Consider the following 20363-nt stretch of genomic DNA (forward strand, 5'->3'; position numbering starts at 1 on the left):
CTAGAATAGAAGACCAGACATGGTGTTGAGATTGTCTTTTATTTTAAGGTTTTTATATTTATTTTTCTTTCTTTCTTGAAAAAAACCCCAAACATTCTCTGAGAAAAATAACTGCCACCTTGATGCTTCAAGCAGTATTACTATAAAGTCATGTTTTAATGACAGAGCAAAACAATTTACACAGAGAATATGAACAACCCTTAGTCGAGACTACAGGTACAGCAGGGTAAGACAGAGCAATGTACCACTCAACGTAAATACAGAGAAAAAACAACAAAACAGACATTGAGAACGGTGGTGGTGTTCCAGAATGAAGACCCACAGATGCTGAGGCTGTCCAAAAAGCAAATTTTAGGACGGGTTTTGAAGATGAGCAGGAATTCTAAAATAGACATGCTGAAACAGAAAGCAGAAAAGGAGCTAAAAGAATGGAAACATATGATAACTGAGGCTGTGCAAAAACCACACAGCGAGTCTGGCTGAAAGCAGAGTTCTCAGTTGGCACTAGGCTTGGAGCGTAGGCCATTCCACCCGACACATCCACCTCTGGAGCGCGACACGGACAGCAGATGGTAGGTCAACTTCAGTTTTGACTAGCAGTCCATCGGGCCCGTGCTACCTCTGGTTCTGGTGGAGGCAGACGGAAAGAGTCTTCACCTATGCTCAAGATTTGATGCCTTGTTAAAGTCCAGTGCCACTGGTCATCAGACTTTGTCTCCTACACAGCAATGCTACGGGACATCCCACTCACCCTGACTGGACTTTCAGCTGTTCACCAAAAAGAACAAAAATGCTGATCTACTGAACACAGACCGGTCTCCATGTGGATACGGGGACACACACACACACAATGAGGGCGCTAGTTCTACAGGCGCTCCTGCTCCCTCTAGCCCACTGTTCTCAGTCTTAAAACACTGGAGCCCAGCTCAGGCCTTCAACCACCTCTCCAGCCCACAGAGGAGCCGTTAGCGTTCTCTCAGGCAGCCATTCCATCCCCCCATAACACCATCTCAAGGGAAGTAGGGCTGGTCATTCATTTAAATCCTCTCCCTCCTCCACTGCTCCCTCATCCTGCCATCATGGCCCTTGTGCCCCAATGGTTTAGTGGAGCTGCTCCCTTCCTCCCTCTCACTCACTCTTTGTCACTGACATAGAGGAGGACTTTGGGTGTGTTACAGCGGCTGCTGCGGTCAGGTGTGTGTTGGAGAGGGTGTGTGTGCGCGGTGTGTGTGTGTGTGTGTGGGCGTGCGCCGTTAGGATATCCTCTGGATGAGCTTGTCATCGGTCATGCAGAAGTAGGTGCAGTAGGAGAGGTCGGAGATGAAGCTCTCGCAGGCGCGGCGCGTCACGCCCTTACAGCCCCGCAGGTCCAGCAGCTGCAGCGCAGACGCGCGCTTCAGGTACTGCAGGCATGCGTCCGTCAGCTTATGACAGCCTGGGACGCACAAACAGACAAACAGAAAGAACGGTAGGGAGGGGTTAAAAGTTAAAAATAGACAAGATAGAGTCAGAGATAGCCCGCCAATTCATTTCATTTCACATCGCACGCATCTCTTACACAGGTAGACTTTCACACTAGCACTCTTTTCTCACACACACACACACACACACACACACACACACACACACACACACACACACACACACACACACACACACACACACACACACACACACACACACACACACACACACAGAATGCCTGGCTGTAGGCGCCATACCTGCAAGGTTAAGCTCGGTGAGCGCGTGGCGTGTGGGGGAGCCGGTGGCAGTTAGGAGGATCACGGACTGGTCTGTGATGGCCCGGCAGTGGGCCAGGTCTAGCCGCCGCAGCAGGGGCATGTGTCTGAGCAGCAGCCGCAGCGTCGAGTCACCGATGTCCAGACCCGACAGGCGTAGCGTCTGCATGGCCCGCAGTCGGCTGCGCGACTCAACGCCTAAACACACAACCGACACAATGTTACATGCAACACTTACAGACACAACCTGAACACACTGAAAAATCACTGGGCTATATTTACGAAGGGTGTTCAGCCTGCATCTTTCTGGTCTATGTCTGAGACTTAAGCACTTATTAAACACAGCTTGTGTGCACCATGGGCCCTCATTCTATTTACTGAGCCAGACCTGTACATTGCAGCCTATCAAATGGGCCATATTTTGTGAGGACTTTGTGCACGGATCTCACCTTGGGGTGTGACCAGGTCTTTGATCTGGCTGTCTCTCACCCCCTCGGCCCAGCGCAGGTCCAGGGTGCGCAGGTACGGACAGCTGGAGGAGCTGAGTGCCGACACAGACAGCCAGGGGCAGCCGGCCACCAGCAGATCCTTCAGACCTGAGGGACACAACACACAAGGAAGGTCATCTTTCCCACGGTCCCAAATACAATACATGCTTTTACCACCGTTAACATGGCTGATAATCCAACAGCACTGACGATTACACAACCTTTGACTGACAAACAAGTACATTTCCATACATCTGCAAGGAGCCCTGGAAAATACCACAAGCTTCTAATTGAAAGGAAGGGCATTCTTTCTGTCTAGTGTGCGAAACGTGCCTTAATAGTTTTACTATCGTAGAGAAGAGGAGTTGGTGTGTGTGTGTGCAGCTGTGTATGCCACTACCTGGCATTCGGTGGATGAGCCAGGAGAGCTGCTTCTTGGAGATGGGTGTCCAGGAGAGGTCAAGGGTCACTGGCTGGCGCTTGATGATGCCTGACAGGGCTTGAGAGGTCAGAGAGCGACAGCGGCTAAGATCTATCCGAGTCCAGAGACGTTTGTCACAGCCCCTAGGAAAGTGAAACAGAACGTGTGTGTTAGTGGATGGAGAAATCCGTGGTAAGAACTAGCGGTTGAATGCAAATGTTTCCACTTGAGGTTAATTCCATTTAGGATGTACATCAGACAGTGCGGGCATGACTGTAGGGGCACTCACCACTTGTACCAGGCCTTGCAGACAGTCATGCAGACGCTGAGCTCAGTGCGTGTCAGGTATCGGAACACAGAGACCCACACCTCCTTCTCAGCGCCCGGCTCGTTCCCCACCTCCCGGAAGGAGGGATGGGAGAGGAGCGACGGAGGAGAGGTGGAAGATGAGGGTGGAGGTGGTGTGGGCGAAACTGAGGAGCGAGACGACGCCGAGCTGGAAGGTGAGGCCGTGTCCCTCTCGCCGTCTCTGTGGTGATGGTGCCGATGGTTGGAGTTGCGATGCCGTGGGTGTCTGCCCGGCGTTGCCAAAGCAGAACCCTTTGGTTGCGTGAGGCCGTTGCCGGTGGCAACAGTGCTGCCATTCTTGTGGCGTGCCTTGTGCAGGGTCTTGCGCTGGATGAAGCCAGGGCCGGGGCTGCTGCCACTGGGCGCTCGGGGGGACATGGCGGCCTCTAGCTTGGGCACGATGGAGCCGGGGTCACGCTTGGCCTTGGTGGGGCGCTGCAGGGTGACCGTCAGGTAGGAGCCATTCAGCAACTCGTCGTTCAGGTCCGAAACCAGCAGCACAGGTGGCTCGGGATCAGAGTCGGTCTGGTTGTCGTCCTCCTCTTCGTCATCGTCGTCGTCGTCGTCCTCTTCGTCCATGTCGTCCATCTCCTCGTCCTCTCCGTCCAGGTCCTCGCTGTCCTCATCGTCGTCGTCGTCCTCATCGTCGTCGTCGTCATCATCATCTCTCCTTCTGCGTCTCCGCCGCCGCCGTCGATGGTCTTTCTCTGCGTGGCTCATGTGCTCCTCGTCGCTCTCATCATCTTCGTCATCGTCGTCATCGTCGTCGTCGTCATCATCGTCATCATCATCGTCATCGTCGTCATCTGACTCGTAGCGTCGCCGCTGCATCCTGGATCCACCCCGGAGTCTAACCCGGCCGCCTCTCTCGCCTCGAACCCCAAAACCCCGCCTCATCTTCAACCCAGAGTTGGGGGCCAACCCGCTGCCTCGACCCCTCCCCCGGTGAGAGGTGCCTCTCCATATGCCCCGCCTCCCAGCACCATAACCACGGCGACTAGCCGAAGTCCCACCCCGGGCGTGGAGTGACATCTTCCTTGGCCCTGGTCGCATGCCCTCATCATCCTCATCGTCGTCACTGACCGAGTCATCTTCATCTTGGTCGTGGCCATGCCGGCGGTACATCTTAGCAGGACGACCATCCAGAGAGGAGGACTTCCGTTTCTGAGCATGACAGGGGAAGACAGTTAGTGTCATTGTGTGGAGAGCAGGAATTAGAGAGTCCACTGGAGTAACCCCCAATACAGACCTACATAGTTTTAGGGTTCTTTACCCTTAACATCCCCCCTAGCAAATCTCCTATGTCCAAGATCAGTCGTTTCAATTAGAATGTTCTTGATTGGCCAAGTCAGGTACGGAGAGCAGGGGAACCCCAAGAACAGGTTTGAGAACCACAGTCATATTTCTACACTTACCATGTGGATTTTCTTCCGCTCCAATTTGATCTGCAATCAGAGAAGAGTGTGACATGTGAGAGTTCATTCACTAGAAAGCAGGACACTTACATTCAGCGCTAATGCCTGCCTCTGGTGGCAGCACTTACAACCACTTCACAGCACTTCATCTGCGAGGGGAGGGGCCCCTTAGGTTCACATGCATGAAACACCAAGCACACCTCGGACCCTCATCAGCTCTCCTCCAGCGGTCGGCCTCAGTAGCGACGGGTGGGGCGGGCAGGTGATGGCGATGTGGGGCATCAGAGAGGGGAGGGGGGAGGGAAGACAGCGAGCGGGGAATGGCGTGAGCGAGCGAGGGGTGGGTGGGAGGATTGGGGGGAGCGCGTGCGGCGGTGGAAAGACGGCACCTCTCACCCTCTTCCTGAGCCGCCGCTGCTGCTCCAGGGTGCCCGCCCGTTGCCGTGGCGACCCCTGGGCGAGAGGGAGGGGAGAGGAGGAGGAGGAAGGGGGGCGGCCCACCCTTCGCCACACGGCCCCGGCCCCCTGACCCTGCCGGCCCAACGCGGCCCCCTCGGGCGCGAAGAGGCGCTGGGCCGCAGGCAGAAGGAGCAGGCACCCGCTCGCCGGGCCGTCATCACCGCTGCCCGATGACTGGCACACAGGAGAGACAGGCACGGCCGTTATCAGCTTCACACACGTACCCACACACAGACAGCGATCACACAGACACGCAGATACACACGCAAGCACGCAGACAAACACAAAGCATTCACACAGGTGCAATCGCACGAAAGACACAGCCAAGGCCGTTCACTCCTACAATGCCTCAGAGATACTTTGTCTGTCTGTCTCTCTTCTTTCTTTCTTTCTTTCTTTCACACACACACACGCACGCACGCACGCACGCACGCACGCACAGCAACCAAAACCCATGCCTCGCTACAGCACCAGTGAAAATTAGAAGCAGTTAGCTATGCGTTTACCATGTCAATACGAGGCCATGCAAAGAGTTGAAATACTTTTTTAAGCTTTGCAAATTAGTACTGTTCACTACATCATTTACTATATTATAAAAGCAGCGAATTAAGATGGTTTTAGTGCATAGTAAAATACAAAAGGGTTACCTCAGAGTTGTTGCCCTTGTCCTGAACGCACTTGGGGCATTCCCAGCAACTGGGCAGGTCTTTATTAACTACTCCTTCTCCTGCCACCTGGAGAGAAGAGGCAGAAGGGAAGGTTGCGTGGGAGGGCATGAGCGAAGTTGGCCAAAAAGCAGTTCTTCCATTAGCACAAGGAAATGAGGCATGTTCATATTTACATACATTTGGTTGCTGTTTGGAAGTCTGCCTTCCTCAAAGAACAGAAGGGTAAAGGCCTGGCATTTAGCAGGTGCTTTTATCCAAAGTGAATAGAGGGGGGAAAGAATGACTGATTCTAAACTATCCGATTTAGAAGGTACAAGCAGTTGTGGAACTTGGACTGTTGATGGCACAAGGGATGTCAGCTGTTTGGTTTGCCCAAGCTGTATGGGGTGTACCTTGAGGCAGCCGGGGTGCGCTATCTGGGCACAGTTGGAGCACTCCATGAGCATGAGGGAGAAGGTCTGGGACTCGCCAGGCTCAGGGTTGCCCTCCCCACACACCTCACACGCTGCTGACAGGGGCAGGCCCGGCTGGAGGGAGGGAGGGAGGCAGGCAGAAAAGGCCATCAGTGAAAGCAAACATTCATAGCATATATCAGAAGCTATGTAGACATATATTATACAAGAGCAAAACCCCAACCTTAAAACTATTCAAACCAAGCAGCTAGGGTTTTGTGTGTATTTAAGAGGAAAACGTTGCCTCACGATCATTGTTCACGGTTCAAAAAACCCACATATGGCGACCATGATGCAATTTCAATGGCCAACTCACCGCCAGGCACTGGCGAAGCACGCAGGTCTGCTTGAGCTTGCCGGGGCCACCGAACTTCTTCATGTCTCGGCAGAAGTTGCACTCGCCACATTCAGTGCGCAGACAGGCCTCACAGCGCTTGCAGCGTACGCGTCGCCGCCGCAGCACCGACATGGACGAGGGCGGCTTCACCGGCCGTGGCGCCACAACCGTAGTGGCCAGACGAGGGCGCCCTACAGGGGCTGGGGTAGGAGGAGGTGAATACCACGAGGGCTACACACAGGGAGTGGGAAAGAGTTTGAATCAATTAATTTTGTAATTAGTATATTACAGTTTTGGTTAAAACCAGGTTTCAAAAATACAGTTGCACTCCAAATTATCCAATCCCTTTAACCACATCACCAGAGTGTACTGAGGATTAAGGGGGTTGAAGAATTGACTGCAACTGTTTGTATTTGAATCACCAGTCTGGTGCCTGGAAGTGTGCTAGCTTGAAGAAGCTATGCTAAAGCACTCACTCTCCTTGGCCACTTCACAATAGGTTTTCCAGTGTAGGATAGCTTGGGGATGTCAGCAGCATGTTCCTTTAGCAGTGCCTTGGAACAGACAAGAAAACACAGGGAGTTGGTAAGTAAAATAAGTAAGGTAAGTAAAGAAATACAGGCCTGGGAGAAAGAAAATAAAACTTCCACTACATAGCAATGCTAATGACATCTCCTATGAGATATCTCTTAACGTGAGTGGTGGTTTTATAGATTTGAGTGTTTGGAAATTACGCCAGAAACAAGTTTCTAACCATGGCTGCTATAGCTGTTCCTTTAAAATCATGATCTGTCATACCATTCAGTCTGATTGGTAAATACAATGTATACCACTTATTGAAAGCCCAGTACGCGCATCAAAATGATCTCTGAAGACTTTCGGCTCAACCCTTAGTGGTTGTTTTGAATAAAACATGAGCGTTTTAAAAACCTCTCACTCACTGACACCCACGGGATGTCTTATTACCTTGATGTCATGCAGCAGGGCAGGTGCGTTTTGGATGCCAGCAGGCACACAGTTCTTGTGGGAAGGCAGAGACTCCAGCTTCCCCAGCAGGCTCCACATCCCCTCCAGCTCAAAGGGAGTCAGGTGAACTTTAACCCCAGGTTTGATGAGGGGAGAGGGGGGCTTCTCATCATCTTCGTCATCTTCCTCTTTGTTGTGGCCGTTAAGGTTTTCACCGTCTTCGCTAGAGGCCTCTCGCTTCAGGCCTGAAAAAAAAGCACAGTAGAAAAGGTGGTGGTGGTGATAGCTTACTGTATTGCACTAATGTTGAGACATTTACGAATAAATGGCTTATAATTAAACATGCATACTAGTGAATTTTCTACAGACATATTACGTTTTGCAATATAAAAGCGATACTCCATATACAGTGCCTTGCATAAGTATTCGCCCCCTTGGATGTTTTACCCTTTTATTGCTTTTATAAGTCAATCATGGTCAATATAAGTTGCCTATTTTGACAATTTTTTTTTACAAAAAAGCCCTCTAATGTCAAAGTGAAAACAGATTTCTACACAGTAATGTCAATTTAATAAAAATATGTAATGTAAAATAAGTGATTGCATAAGTATACACCCCCTTTAAAAGTGACTGACCTCATTCAACAGAGGTCCAGCCAAATGGTGCTAGTAGTCTCACAATTAGTGAAATGGGAATCAGTGTGCAGTGAATGTGTCTCAGGTGATAGTAGTATTACGACACCTGTGTCTGGAAGGTCCATTCACTGGTCAGTATTCAGTAATCAGTATTCCTGGCTACCGTTAGACCATGAAGACAAAAGAACACTCAGAGAAAAGGTTATTGAAAAGTATAAGTCAGGGGAAGGATACAAAAAAATGTCCAAGGCACTAAACATCCCGTGGAATTCTGGTAAATCCATCATCAAGTAATGGAAGGAATATGGCACATGCGTAAATCTGCCTATTTTCTGCCAGTTTTTGGGGACGGCCAGCTCTAGCCAGATTTACACAGTGCCATATTCCTTCCATTTCTTGATGATGGATTTAACAGAATTCTAGGGGATGTTTAATGCCTTGGACATTTTTTTTTATCCTTCCCCTGACTTATACTTTTCAATAACCTTTTCTCTTAGTTGCTTGGAGTGATCTTTGGTCTTCATGGTGTAACGGTAGCCAGGAATACTGATTACTGAATACTGACCATGGGACCTAATGGACCTTCCAGACACAGGTGTCGTTATACTACAATCACTTGACACATTCACTGCACACTGATCCCCATTTCACTAATTGTGAGACTTCTAGCACCAATTGGCTGGACCTCTGTTGAATGAGGTCAGTCACTTTTAAAGGGGGTGAATACTTATGCAATCACTTATTTTTCATTACATATTTTTATTAAATTGACATTAATGTGTAGAAATCTGTTTTCACTTTGACATTAGAGGGCTTTTTTGTAAAAAATCCAACTTATATTGACGATGATTGATTGATAAAAGCAATAAAAGGGCAAAACATCCCAGGGGTGAATACTTATGCAAGGCACTGTATTCCTAAACAATTGCCATTCCTTACCGATGCCCAGGGAGTGTTTCTGAAAGTCGGGCGTCAGGTATGAGGTGTTGGTCAGGCTATACAGGTACCTCTCCAGGACATACCAACACATCTCGTAGTAGAACGGGTAGCGAAATTTGGCAGGAACCTGAGATGGGGAAGGATGAGATTAATGCATGTAAACTCAAATGAGGTGCTCATAGCATGTCGGAAACAGAAGCAGGCTGAGAGAAAGCGTGCCGAGAGCATGGTCTCACCCGTGTGCGGTCCTCAATGCTGTAGATGTTGAGCTGCATGGGGATGTTAAAACTGTGCAGGAAGTTCCCACCAAAGACCAACGTGTCTACAGGTGTGTAGACTGCATGGATCCAGCCTAGATACAAAGAAATGGGTCAGCTTTTTCAAAAACATGTTGTGCTGTGTATTGCGGATAGTGTCCCGTAATTTCCTGACTATGAACTGCGGTTTATTCATTGATTTTGTAAAATATCAGCAGCCCTGTGGTTTATACAGAGGTGCGGTCTATACATGGGATTGCATTTGTCCAGCCCGGTAGTTGGTAACGCGCACAGTAACTCTGCCAGGAAAAGCGTGAATGGGTCTCTCACCCCCTCCTTCTCTCACATACAAATCCTGTTAATGGATCAGGTAAAAGCAACATGGGATATATAGCACATTTTCATTCCCACTCGAGTCTTCCAAAGTCACAGGTGTTGTGTATTCCCACCTGACTGTCGCCTATTTAACGTGATGCTATAGAGTGCGAACCTCCGTGAGAGGTATGTAAAACATGCAAGGTCTCATGCCAGTTAACCTAGCTATGAACTAGCCTAGCCATCTCTAGCTAGCCTTCTTACCAGTTGGTAGTTGCCTGGTAGTAGCGTGCCCAATATGAACTTGTGTTAATATGAAGCTGCAAAGGCACCCAGAGGGTTTCTACCCATCATAGCTTTTTAACTATCCTAGCTATCTCTATCTTGAGGTTGGCAGTTGGCAGATGCTGTGTTAATATGAACTTATGTTAAAAGTGTGAATATGAAGCTGCAATGCACCCTGGGGGTTTCTATTATATTTATATATTATATATATATTTCCTATTATAATTTTACTGGTTAAATTGAGGAGACCACTTAATGCAAATGGGAAACGTTTACAATTATATATAAAAAAAAAAGACCAGGGGATCGATTAACGATTTTACCTAAACATTTAGTGTGCATTCCCACACAACACAATAAATAATGTTCACTGCACGTTGGAATGAGGAGTGTGTGTGAGTGTGTGTGTGCATGGAGGGGGTCGTATTTTTGCTTGAGATGCCCATCCCCACCTCATACAACTTTAAAATGGCTAGTAGCACTTGCACCATAACTACATAGCATTTAGTTTTACATGACATGATTATGTAACATTGAGTACACTGCAGTTAATACACAGGTGCGTTCAATACATAGGTTTGTTTTATACAATTAAATAAAATACTGTAATACGGTTTATAAACGGTGCAGCTAATAGTCAGAAAAATACGGTACAACAGGATTTTATTGTGCATGTAGGAACCCCTGATCACCTGATGGTATTATGAATGTGTATCCCTGCTTAAGTTCTATCCTCTGGCAGTCGGTGGCCTTGTCACCCAGGAAGATGTCACCCTGTTTGCCCGACAGCACCCAGTTCTCATAGAGATCCAGGTTCTGTGGTGTGGGTGGGATCAGCCAGAAGACCTGAGAGGGAGCAGAGGGACAGGGATTACCTCACGTCAATTGGAATATCATCTCATTTCAGTCTTACACTCAATGATATTGGAGCCTGTTTGTTATTCAGTCCTGTTTGTTATTCAGTCATGGCCAAGTCATGTATGAGTTAAGATGTGATCATAAACACTTTCTACAAAGCCATCCTGAAGAATGACATGGCCCATCATACAGTGATGGAGCTGGGCTGTGTGAGATGGATTGGGCAGTCCTCCATTGGACTGTGCCACATAGTCTTAACAGTGTGTGTTGGGCTAACAAGCTCATGCTGGGAATGTTCTGTGAGCTGGACTCACCTTTCCTCCTCGTAATATGTGGTACCAGACAGACGTGCCCCCGAAGTCAATGTGGAAGTCTGTGTAGCAGCCCTGCACACTCATCAAACAATATCTGCCAAAGCAAAGGGAGGGGCCAGGAAAAGGAGAGGGCAAAATATGAGTATAAAATGAATGCAGGGTTTAAAGCAAAAAAAAAAATCCTGAACCTGAACTTTTTTTTGTGTGTGGGAGGGGGGGGGGGGGGGGGGTGTCTTCCCGTGGCATGGACACATTCGCAGGGTAAAAAAAACAAACAAACAAACAAACATTTAGAAATGAATGATTGCAGATTATGGTGAGACTTTTGAAACTGCAATCCCAAGAAAGGTCAGTAATAGTCCTCCACCTCACATGGTACTAACTAGGGATGGGCATTCGATTAAATTGTCTTAATCGATCGTCGGGAGAATTAACGATCGATTTTCGATTAATCATTCATATTTTTATATTAAAATTCACTATTTATAGGCTATATTAAAATGCAGTGAAAATAGAAAAAACACAGCGTGTTTCCTCATTGAGATCTTTATTACCAGATGAACAACTCTCGTGGCAGTTAAACTTACAAGATGGACAACTCTTGTGGCAGTTAAACGGGATCCGTTCAATGGTTACACTTGAAAATATGCGCTGCTGTACGCTTAAGCAGCGGAGCCGACAGCTAGAAGCCGGTGCTCATAAACACAACTGACCTTCGTTTTTTTTTTCTCTCTAACTAATTAATCTCACATTTTGAAATTCATTCATCTAGATTCATCGTGATTTAAAAGTTTGTTTTCTTCTAAAGACTAAATCTTATAAATTAACGAGTAATCACTTCAGACAGCGTGTATTTTAGACACTGTTGTTTAATTGTATTTTTTTCGTGCTCTCTCGCCATCAGCCAAGGAATGTATGCGAGACACAATGGTGCCCCTCGACGGTAAATCGTAAGAATTGTCCCCTGAAGCAATTCGAATCACCTCAGTCAGCCCACCGTCTTCAACTATGTTGATGGGCCGACAGTCGCCGGCAACCTAAACTGCTACAGCGTTGGTAACCTTTTCACGGACTGGTCTAGTTCATTTCCTAGAGAAGTCGTGGAGTGTGGGTTGGCGACCATCTAACCTGGGACTGCTTTCTGTCGGGTGCTTTGCATTAAGGTGATAACTTAAACACGAGCTGCTTCTGTGATAGCTACATTCAGCTTGACAAATGCTACATACAACTTTAGTTTTGTCGATTGTTCTGTCATTTTGCCTCTTAAACAGAAACTTTCCGCCCAACAATCCCTCAGCTCTCTCCATCTTCAACTACAGTCTCGGTCTCTTCTATCTAACTGACTGCAGACAAGGGGCGGTTTCGTGCCATGGGTCAACGCGCACCGGAAGTAAACAAAGTTGCGTTAACTGCGTTCAAATATTTGATTGCATTAATCTCCGCCACAATAATCTCATAGAATAACGCGTTAACTTTGACAGCCCTAAAATAAATAAATTACACGCACACTACGCAGGAGAACATGTTTTAATCGACGAAAAAATAATTTCATCGAGGAAATTCTTAATGATCAATTAATCGATCGTCGATGAATTATGCCCATCCCTAGTACTAACACATGTGGCATTTACGATTTCTTTTGATATCAAGTTTTGCTGCTAAGCTTTGTCCTTGAAAGGTTACAAGATGACTTACAATTACAAGGTGACATGTTATAAGGGTATGTCAGTGGAAGAAGATTTGATTTGCAACCATTTAATTGAGGATATATGAAAAAGGACAGCGATTTACTTTTTAAACTGTTAAAGTGCAACAGTGAACTATAGATAATAATGTAGTTTTATATTGCAACATTTCCATAATTACTTTGTTCAAAAGAAATAATCGTAAATTAAATACTAGGAAATTAATAGAAAATATATCAATAAAATAAATAACAAACAAAACATTAAAATGTTACAAGAACTGGTAACTTTAATGTTGGGAAATAAATACAAAACAGGACTTTGTCCATGTACTTGTTGGTGGCTTCGTCGACATTTAAGGAAAACATGGCAGTTTTTTTTTTAGCTTTTCCGAAATACGTCTTTTAAACTCTGGTGTTATGCCGTGTGTGTTAAAATAGCGGCATGCTGATTGGATATTGACAGTTTAGTCAAACACACATCACACACACGGTCAGTTATTGATGCCGGTACATCAGCTGTGGATGTTGCTCCCGGTAAAGGCGTTGTGTGTTGGAGAGCTAGCTAGTTGCAAAGGCTATATTAGCTTTCTCGAGCACAAAGTGCAGAAGCAAGCACCAGCTTCTCTTAACTTCTTACACCAGCTACCAAAAGGCTTACTGTCCTTCCCTTCCCATCTCTTCTATCCATGCCCAGCACCATTTATTTTCATGAACTTACTTTCCATCCTACTCTCCTTTGGTGTGATGTCTCTCTACTCGGGCATCTACGCTAGGCAGAGCGATAGAGAAAAGTCGGTGTTTGAAGCACATTTCCCCAAGACCCGCCCCAATCTACTTCTGATTGGCTAATAATGTTATTTTGAGAGCGGGAGAGTTGTGCTCCTTTCATTTCATTGGCAGACAAACTCATAAACTTGAAAGTGAGGGTGATGATATCGAGACGTGTTTTTTTTTTTTAAATATAAGAATTTTTTTTCGCAGCCAAAGACCGCACGCTGGAAATCCGGCACGGTGCCGGAATACTTTAATCCCTGTGAATGGCAGAGAAAACAAGGACAGAAAGCCGGAGTATGTCACTTCTCCACATTAAAAGATGGCTGCCATACCTTTTGATTTGTAGCTGTATGAGTGACAACTCAAAAGAGCTTAATGTCTATGATGCAACTGAACACACAAAGGTGTGTGTGTGTGTGTGTGTGTGTGTCAGAGAGGGGGATGGAGAGAAGCATAGTTTAACAGAAAAAAAAAGGAGTCTTACTTCTGCACTTTGGGGTACTGCATGTCTATGATAGCATTGGTGGAGTCTCTTTGTCGCTCCTTCAGGTGCCGGGGCCACATGTTGTCCACCCAATCAATGATGTCCACCTGAGAGACAAAACCACCGTTTCATAGAGCAAACTTGACAGGGGTGTTTTGGGTAATTTTGCAGAATTACTTATTTTAATGCATATTGCACCATTAGTGCCTTAAGCGCACGCAGAGCAAACACTGGCAAGGACAAACTTCCTCTGTGTAAACCCCTGCTCAGAAGGTGGGCTGCAGCCTCACTGAAATGAATAGCAACCCGACTAAAATGCAATATTTACTTCAACGTTACTGAATATGATATAAATATGCCATGTGATGCTCACAGTCCTGTTGAAGAGATCTAGGTCAGGTACAAGTGCTTTCTCAATGAAAGTGAATTTGTCTGTGAATGTGAATGCACACATTGGTGTTACTAACCGTCGCAGGCCTTTTGACCAGGTTCTCTAGTTTGGTGTGGCTGAACTCCAGGCTGATGACGTTGTACAGCTTTTCTCTCTGGGCAGGTGGGGTCTCATAGTACCGCCTCCAGTGTGCCATAGACATCTCAATGTTCTTCTGAGTGGTCACATCCATCACGTCAACCACTCGCCGACTGCCTAAGAGGAAGAAAGAGACGGGGCAGGACTGTGAGTAAAGATGCAGATCGCAAAATGAATACATGGCGCGATTAGGAAACTAAAGAGTACGGGTAGAGGGAAGTAGCGTGATCCTTACCTACATAACTTTTCACATCGTTCACACTGAAGTCAGAGTCTGGCATCCTAAAATGAGAGAACAGATCACAGTCCGTGTCAGTTCTTGAATGGCATGAGTACAACATAAACACCAAACAGGATGACAAGGGTTTAAAAAGGAAGATGAACGAATAAGTAAGGGAAAAGTGGAACAGATGGAGTTTGCATAAGTAGGAGTAAGAGCATGAACAAAGAGGGTGGAGCGAAACTCAAGAGTGGGAGGAGAATGGTCTTACTTGATGCCCAGTCCTTCTGGCCTCTCAAAGATGATAGGGTCCCGCAGTCCTTCCCTCTGGATGTACTCGAAGTTGAAATCTACAAACAAACAGTGCATCACTACTCTTACCCTTAAAATAAAACATCTGGCAGGGGAAACTATACCAAAATATGAATAAGTGCCAGCCAACAGAAAACGTTATTCTAACATAACAGATCAAAAGCCTCAGCGGAAGTTCTGGTGGGTTTTCTACAGGAAGTGACTCACCTTTCCCCTCCAGCCGTCTGACCCGATCGGAGCTGAAGCGATCGCTCCGCAGCTTCTCCTCCAGGTCAAAGGTTCTCTTCCCCTCGATCTCGTCATCGGAGATGCCATCGTCATGGTAACGCCGCCGCGTGCCTGACCGCTAAGAAAGTAGACAAGAGCAGAAGACAGTGTTCAACTACCTTAGCCGTCACGCACTAAGTTTTAAAATATGGAAACAGATACATTATCACTATGTCCTAAGTACTCAGCAAGGTCATTATGCTGATAAAACAAGAGTGCAAGTCTTACTCTCCATGTTAACAATTTACAACAGGCACCGAATAAAACGGTGACTAATGCTACAAAGGACCATTTAAGGAGTTTGAAAATGTTAGGAAACAGGCTGTGTACTGCAATCGTTTCATAAAATGGAACTCAGAAACAAACAGACACAGACACACACCAGAGTACATCACATTGCTCCTTTCCAGAAAAAATAAAAATAAATACATAAACAAGTGTGAAATGTCTGATGGTAACAACTGGTTGGCTTAAGATGGTTTCTCGCTTGAGAACAAGTCTGGCTGCCCCATTGGTCATCTCTTGCCCAAATCAGGACTACGGTAATGATCACACTGACCAGCAGTAGAAGTGGCTGAAGCAGCAGATTTCCTATTATTGGGTATGGTGCAGCAGTGGAAGATGTGACACTGTAAGGGCTGCACTAGGAAACGCAGTTGGAGTTGAACTTGATTTACACTTTGGTGTAACCCATAAACATTTCAGGCATTCTGATCAATTCCGACTAAATAGAGCCAGAATTACTAAGACTGCCAATTGATCACCCTACAGAAATGAATTATCACTTAGCAACCAGATAGAACTCTTCCCAAGCTTTGTGTAAGGCTTTGCTGCTGCTGCTCTTCAGTGTGATTACTGCCTAAAGCTCTCACTGTACAAAGCCCCCATCTCCCTAGCCATCTGAATCACCCAGCAAACAATCAACTTGGCCAGAAGCTATTTTCACAAATCCACAGAGAGCACTAAATATGTACCAACGAATGCATCAATGAACACCACACACAGAACATGATGGTAAATGTCTTAACATCCTCAGCTTTGTGATTCAGTCCTTTCAGCCCACCCTTCAATGACATTAGCAGGGTTCTCCCTGCACACTGCAATCAATAAGGGGTAATATTATATATTTTTTTCATGGTGTGCTAGCATTGATTATGGCAACTAACAGTCACAGTGTGCATGCAACAGAACACAATTATTACACCCCTGATCACATGGCCTTCCTCACAGGGTAATCATAGTGTCATCTCAGTGGCGCTGGACTGCACTGTTGCCATGGCAATGGACTGACCCACACAATTCAAGGTGGAAAAAAGGAGGGGTAAAGTCCTTTGGGGGCTGGTGATGAAGAGGGACAAAGGACAGCACCAGCAAAAATGTGTCCAAGGAGACACCTTGCTGTGTTTACATTCAGACACAAGAACATCTCTCTCTTGTGTGAATGCGTCTCCAAAAGCATGTCTCCAGAAAGACATGCTTAACTGAGAGGCAATGACAAAGCTAACTCATCTACACCGAGTGCCTTGCTTATCAACTGCTTTCAAGAGGGAAAAATAAATAAATAAATGAATGAAAATCAATGTGGGCTGCCAAGTGAGACTATGCAACACCTGCATACCCTGCTGCTAGCCACGTCGCCTTCTGTCTCATTTAGCAGCACTGTAAGGATAATTACGACTGTTCATCCAAAATAAGTCGATTTCACCCATTACAATGACAAACCTCCCCACCACCCTGAACAGATTTGTCCACAATGTCCTGGTTACATAAACTGGATGCCTTGACCACTATCTGCAGATGTAGCTAACGGGCTAGTTGAGGGTAGCAGATAGTGGCGCACCAGGCACCCCTCCCCTTCTCTTCCCTCCCCTGAGCCAGTGATGAGCCCTTGCTGAACGACAGTGACACAGCATGCTGCAACAACAGCTGGCAGACCTGACCCCGCAGAGCACTGCAACATACAAAGCCAGCCTTCAAGCACTGGAGACTAGCCATCCCCGGGACACCAATGGAGTACCTATCCGACAGATCACCACAGGACGAAAACCAAGAGGCATGGAAAGGGAGAAAGAGAGAGACGGGTGCTCCTGGAATGTCCTTAGCCTCAGACACCGAGTCATGGGCAGACTCTCGCCCTGTAGAGCTGCCCCCTCTGGACAAGGACGCATGGAGGATGAGGAGTTGAGGACAGCAGTGTGGCTACAAGCAGCAGAGGGAGAGCAGAGACGCAGCTGCAGACCAGCAGGAATAACAAAAGCAGCAGACGTACACGGATGCACACTCAGAGGCAGGGCAGGATCACTGCTCCGTCCTCACTGCGCAATCCCACCATCCATCTTTCCTTTCCTACCCTTCTGTCTCCCTGTCTGTTCCTCATCACTTCTCTCCTTGAGATTGTAGAATGCCTCACGGGGTCTCCTGTGGAGAGAGGTGGTGAGACACTACACACCTCGCACCTTCAGTGTCACTTCTCCATCCCTTCTTTTTGCTCGACTCTTCTTTCGCTCCTCTGTGCTCTTCCACTTCACATCCTTCCTCCAGCTTCCTCTGTCCTCCGGCCGCAGCATCCTCCTCTCTCGTTCCGAGTGAGGGGAGGAAAAATAGGGGAGCTCACTGCTGTCTTTCCTCTTCAGTCATCCCCGATGCCTCTGCAGTGACTCCACCCCTCCCTTCCCCTCCCACTCTCTCTCCTTCCTGTCCTCACTGCCGTCTCCCCCTCCCCCTCACACTAGCGTACGTTTCCGCATCTCTGCTCACGTGGTCTGCCCTCCGGTCATATCCCTCCTCCAAACGAAAACAGCAGGAACATGTGGGGTGAGTTTCTGTCTCTCTGAGCGCTATACACCTTCTGCTGATGTTCTTGATGATGAAGGACAACTAGGGCTGAGCAGTTCTGTAGAACACTTCTCACACACAATCATCGCGCTTGCAAAGCGTGTTCTAGATATGTCACAGCGATACAGTTGAGGTCATTCTACTGGTGTCCTATGCTAAACCATCATTAACACTGTCCAGTCATAGCTAAAGAAAGGGCTTTTGGAATTCAGAATATACGATGCTAGTTACATGCGTGTAAGTTAATACAACCCATACTTCACCAATAGTACAAGATTACATTGCAGCTTCTTGGATAACTGTGTTACCTGACAACTGTTAAGGTGGATCTATGCACCAGTGTTTTTTCCCCAAATAGCATACCAATTAGCAACCGTTCATCTCAAAACATTATAACATAACAGGCATTTTACTAATCTTCTCATCAACTTCTGAAACTAGTCATTTTTTCAATGTCCGTCAGAGCTAAAGATCATTGTGCAAGTATGCAGCCTACTCATTAGGCGAAGTATCACTGTACACACAACAGTATAGAATATCCACACACATTTATTAACTACAAATTAATGGAATGAATGTAATCTCATATTGTAAATGAATAACATTGATTTGCTTAGTCTTATGGCAGCAGTTAACCGCCTCTAATCGTCTAGCAGTGCTAAAGGGTTAGAGATGCCCATCCAGGCAAATGCCTGAACGGCAAAACAACTTGCCAGCACGGACCGTTCCAAAACAGTTGCATTGCATAGTTATTGCACTGGCTCTGACATGAGTTGATTAAAGTTTGCTCACAGGTGATAATCCCACACATTTAATATCACCAAGAATGCATTGATAGCATATTTAGGATGTAAGCACTACATTGAAATCAATTGAAGACGGGAAGCGGGAAAATACTGTAACATCAACTCGTGTCACAACAATCTGAACTGCTCAAATGTGAACTTCCAGAGATGATTCCCGGTAAAAGACAACTCTGTCGACTGACTAGTGTTTGACCATGGATAGCTTAAATTGCTATGCCAGTGCGTTACCTAATCGGTGGCATGAACAGCTATTCCACTATTACAGCAGAGATGTGATCAAAACTTGAGTAAGCGTCCCTAAATCGCTATCGTTACCGTTGTCTACCCGATACATCACCAGAGATAGTTATACATACACCCACGATACAACGCAAAGACTAATATAATACAAAACAAACAAACAACAAAACAAGCAATGCAGGTAGCAGTGACATGACTTTACAGATGTATGTTAATATTCAATTCGTTAACGTTACAACTTACCAGTCGTTTACTGTATCGTGGGCGAGAGTCGTCCATGTTAACAGCGCCACAATATACAGTTAATTTCCCTGTTGAGCCCTACGCAGCCCTGTGTGACTATTTTCCACAATTATCTTAAGATGCTGATTTATTATGTTCACCGCCACTTTTCAATGAGTGACAGTTAGCAAACGTTAGCGTTACTTAAACAATTGGACGTAGCTAGCTAACCAAGCTAGTTAATGTTAGCAACCCAACTAGCTACCCAGAGTAAGTAATGGCAAACAAGTACATTTACTTTACAAACGAAGGTTTAAAAACATTAAACTATAGATGAAAGAAATTCAGTCCCACGACATTCGGTCTAACAGGTCTGCTCTGTTATACATCTAGCGATAGCACACGCATCGTAACTGAACACTTTATCCCAACCGCCAAGTTAACATGGGTACAACTAACCTTAACAAACCTTATAATCGAACTACATTACAACAATCCTAATAACTCTACGCTGATAATGGATATTTCAAAACTGCTGCTGTCTAAATAGTGTGTCTATTTAGTTGATCACTACCACACAAAATACATACATCGCTAGCTTAATTCGCTAGCTATGCTAGCTAGCCGCCACTGAAAAGAAGCATTTTGCTACCAAAAGAAAACACTATTGCTGTACTGGATGGCCATCCGATAGCAAGCTAACGTAGTTAGCGAGGCAAAACCTTGCCCAAGGGTAGCTAAACCTAGCTAACGCTAACTTATCTAGCTAGCTAGCATGTATAACGTTATCACTACAAAGTGAATACAAACCCCTTGAGCTTATGTACTAATATTTACCGTTGTCCCCTCTGCATGTATTTCTCAATGTTCAGACCCGACAAACGCGGCGGAAGTTCCACCACAACTCTACACACTAAAACGACAAACTATTAATCTTTTAAACGCAATGAACATTTAAGTTTAAAATTCGACAGCTAACATTAGCTAGCTAGCTATCCTATTATTTCTAAAGAACTTTCCTCCGTTCCAGCTGACTAATTTCCAACCTCATAGCCACCAAATGGTTCCCTGATTATCTCCGTGATTGTAGT

At 46.2% G+C, this 20363-nt stretch overlaps 1 protein-coding gene across 5 annotated transcripts; it reads right to left on the reverse strand.

Moving 5' to 3' along the window:
• Window positions 1–137: 137 nt before the first annotated feature.
• On the reverse strand, window positions 138–20363 carry kdm2aa (lysine (K)-specific demethylase 2Aa). Of its 5 annotated transcripts, none has more exons than XM_031559350.2 (23): window positions 20319–20363; window positions 19294–19303; window positions 15110–15248; window positions 14862–14940; window positions 14606–14652; window positions 14309–14487; window positions 13842–13948; window positions 10897–10990; window positions 10417–10570; window positions 9104–9219; window positions 8868–8994; window positions 7294–7538; window positions 6804–6881; window positions 6307–6558; window positions 5931–6065; window positions 5518–5604; window positions 4808–5044; window positions 4412–4441; window positions 2938–4160; window positions 2628–2791; window positions 2189–2335; window positions 1722–1937; window positions 138–1435 (listed from the first exon to the last, which is right to left on the reverse strand). In XM_031559350.2, the coding sequence occupies exons 1-23, from the start codon at window positions 20321–20323 to the stop codon at window positions 1254–1256; spliced, it is 4053 nt and encodes a 1350-aa protein (XP_031415210.1). In that variant the 5' UTR covers window positions 20324–20363; the 3' UTR covers window positions 138–1253. The 5 variants fall into 5 exon arrangements, with proteins under 5 accessions (XP_031415210.1, XP_031415209.1, XP_031415208.1 ...); XM_031559349.2 differs by having other exon boundaries at window positions 20110–20357; XM_031559348.2 differs by having other exon boundaries at window positions 19294–20357.

The sequence above is a fragment of the Clupea harengus genome, chromosome 22, assembly GCF_900700415.2.
Source record: "Clupea harengus chromosome 22, Ch_v2.0.2, whole genome shotgun sequence".
Classification (NCBI taxonomy): domain Eukaryota; kingdom Metazoa; phylum Chordata; class Actinopteri; order Clupeiformes; family Clupeidae; genus Clupea; species Clupea harengus.

Excerpts from the sequence above, each read along its gene's own strand:
- kdm2aa (XM_031559346.2), bottom strand. The coding sequence starts at position 17,736 with ATGCTGCGGCCGGAGGACAGAGGAAGCTGGAGGAAGGATGTGAAGTGG. Across the intron at positions 5,045-5,517 it reads ACAAGGGCAACAACTCTGAG|TCATCGGGCAGCGGTGATGA; the intron begins GTAACCCTTTTG and ends CCTGTGTGCCAG. Across the intron at positions 4,161-4,411 it reads AGCGGAAGAAAATCCACATG|AAACGGAAGTCCTCCTCTCT; the intron begins GTAAGTGTAGAA and ends TGTCATGCTCAG.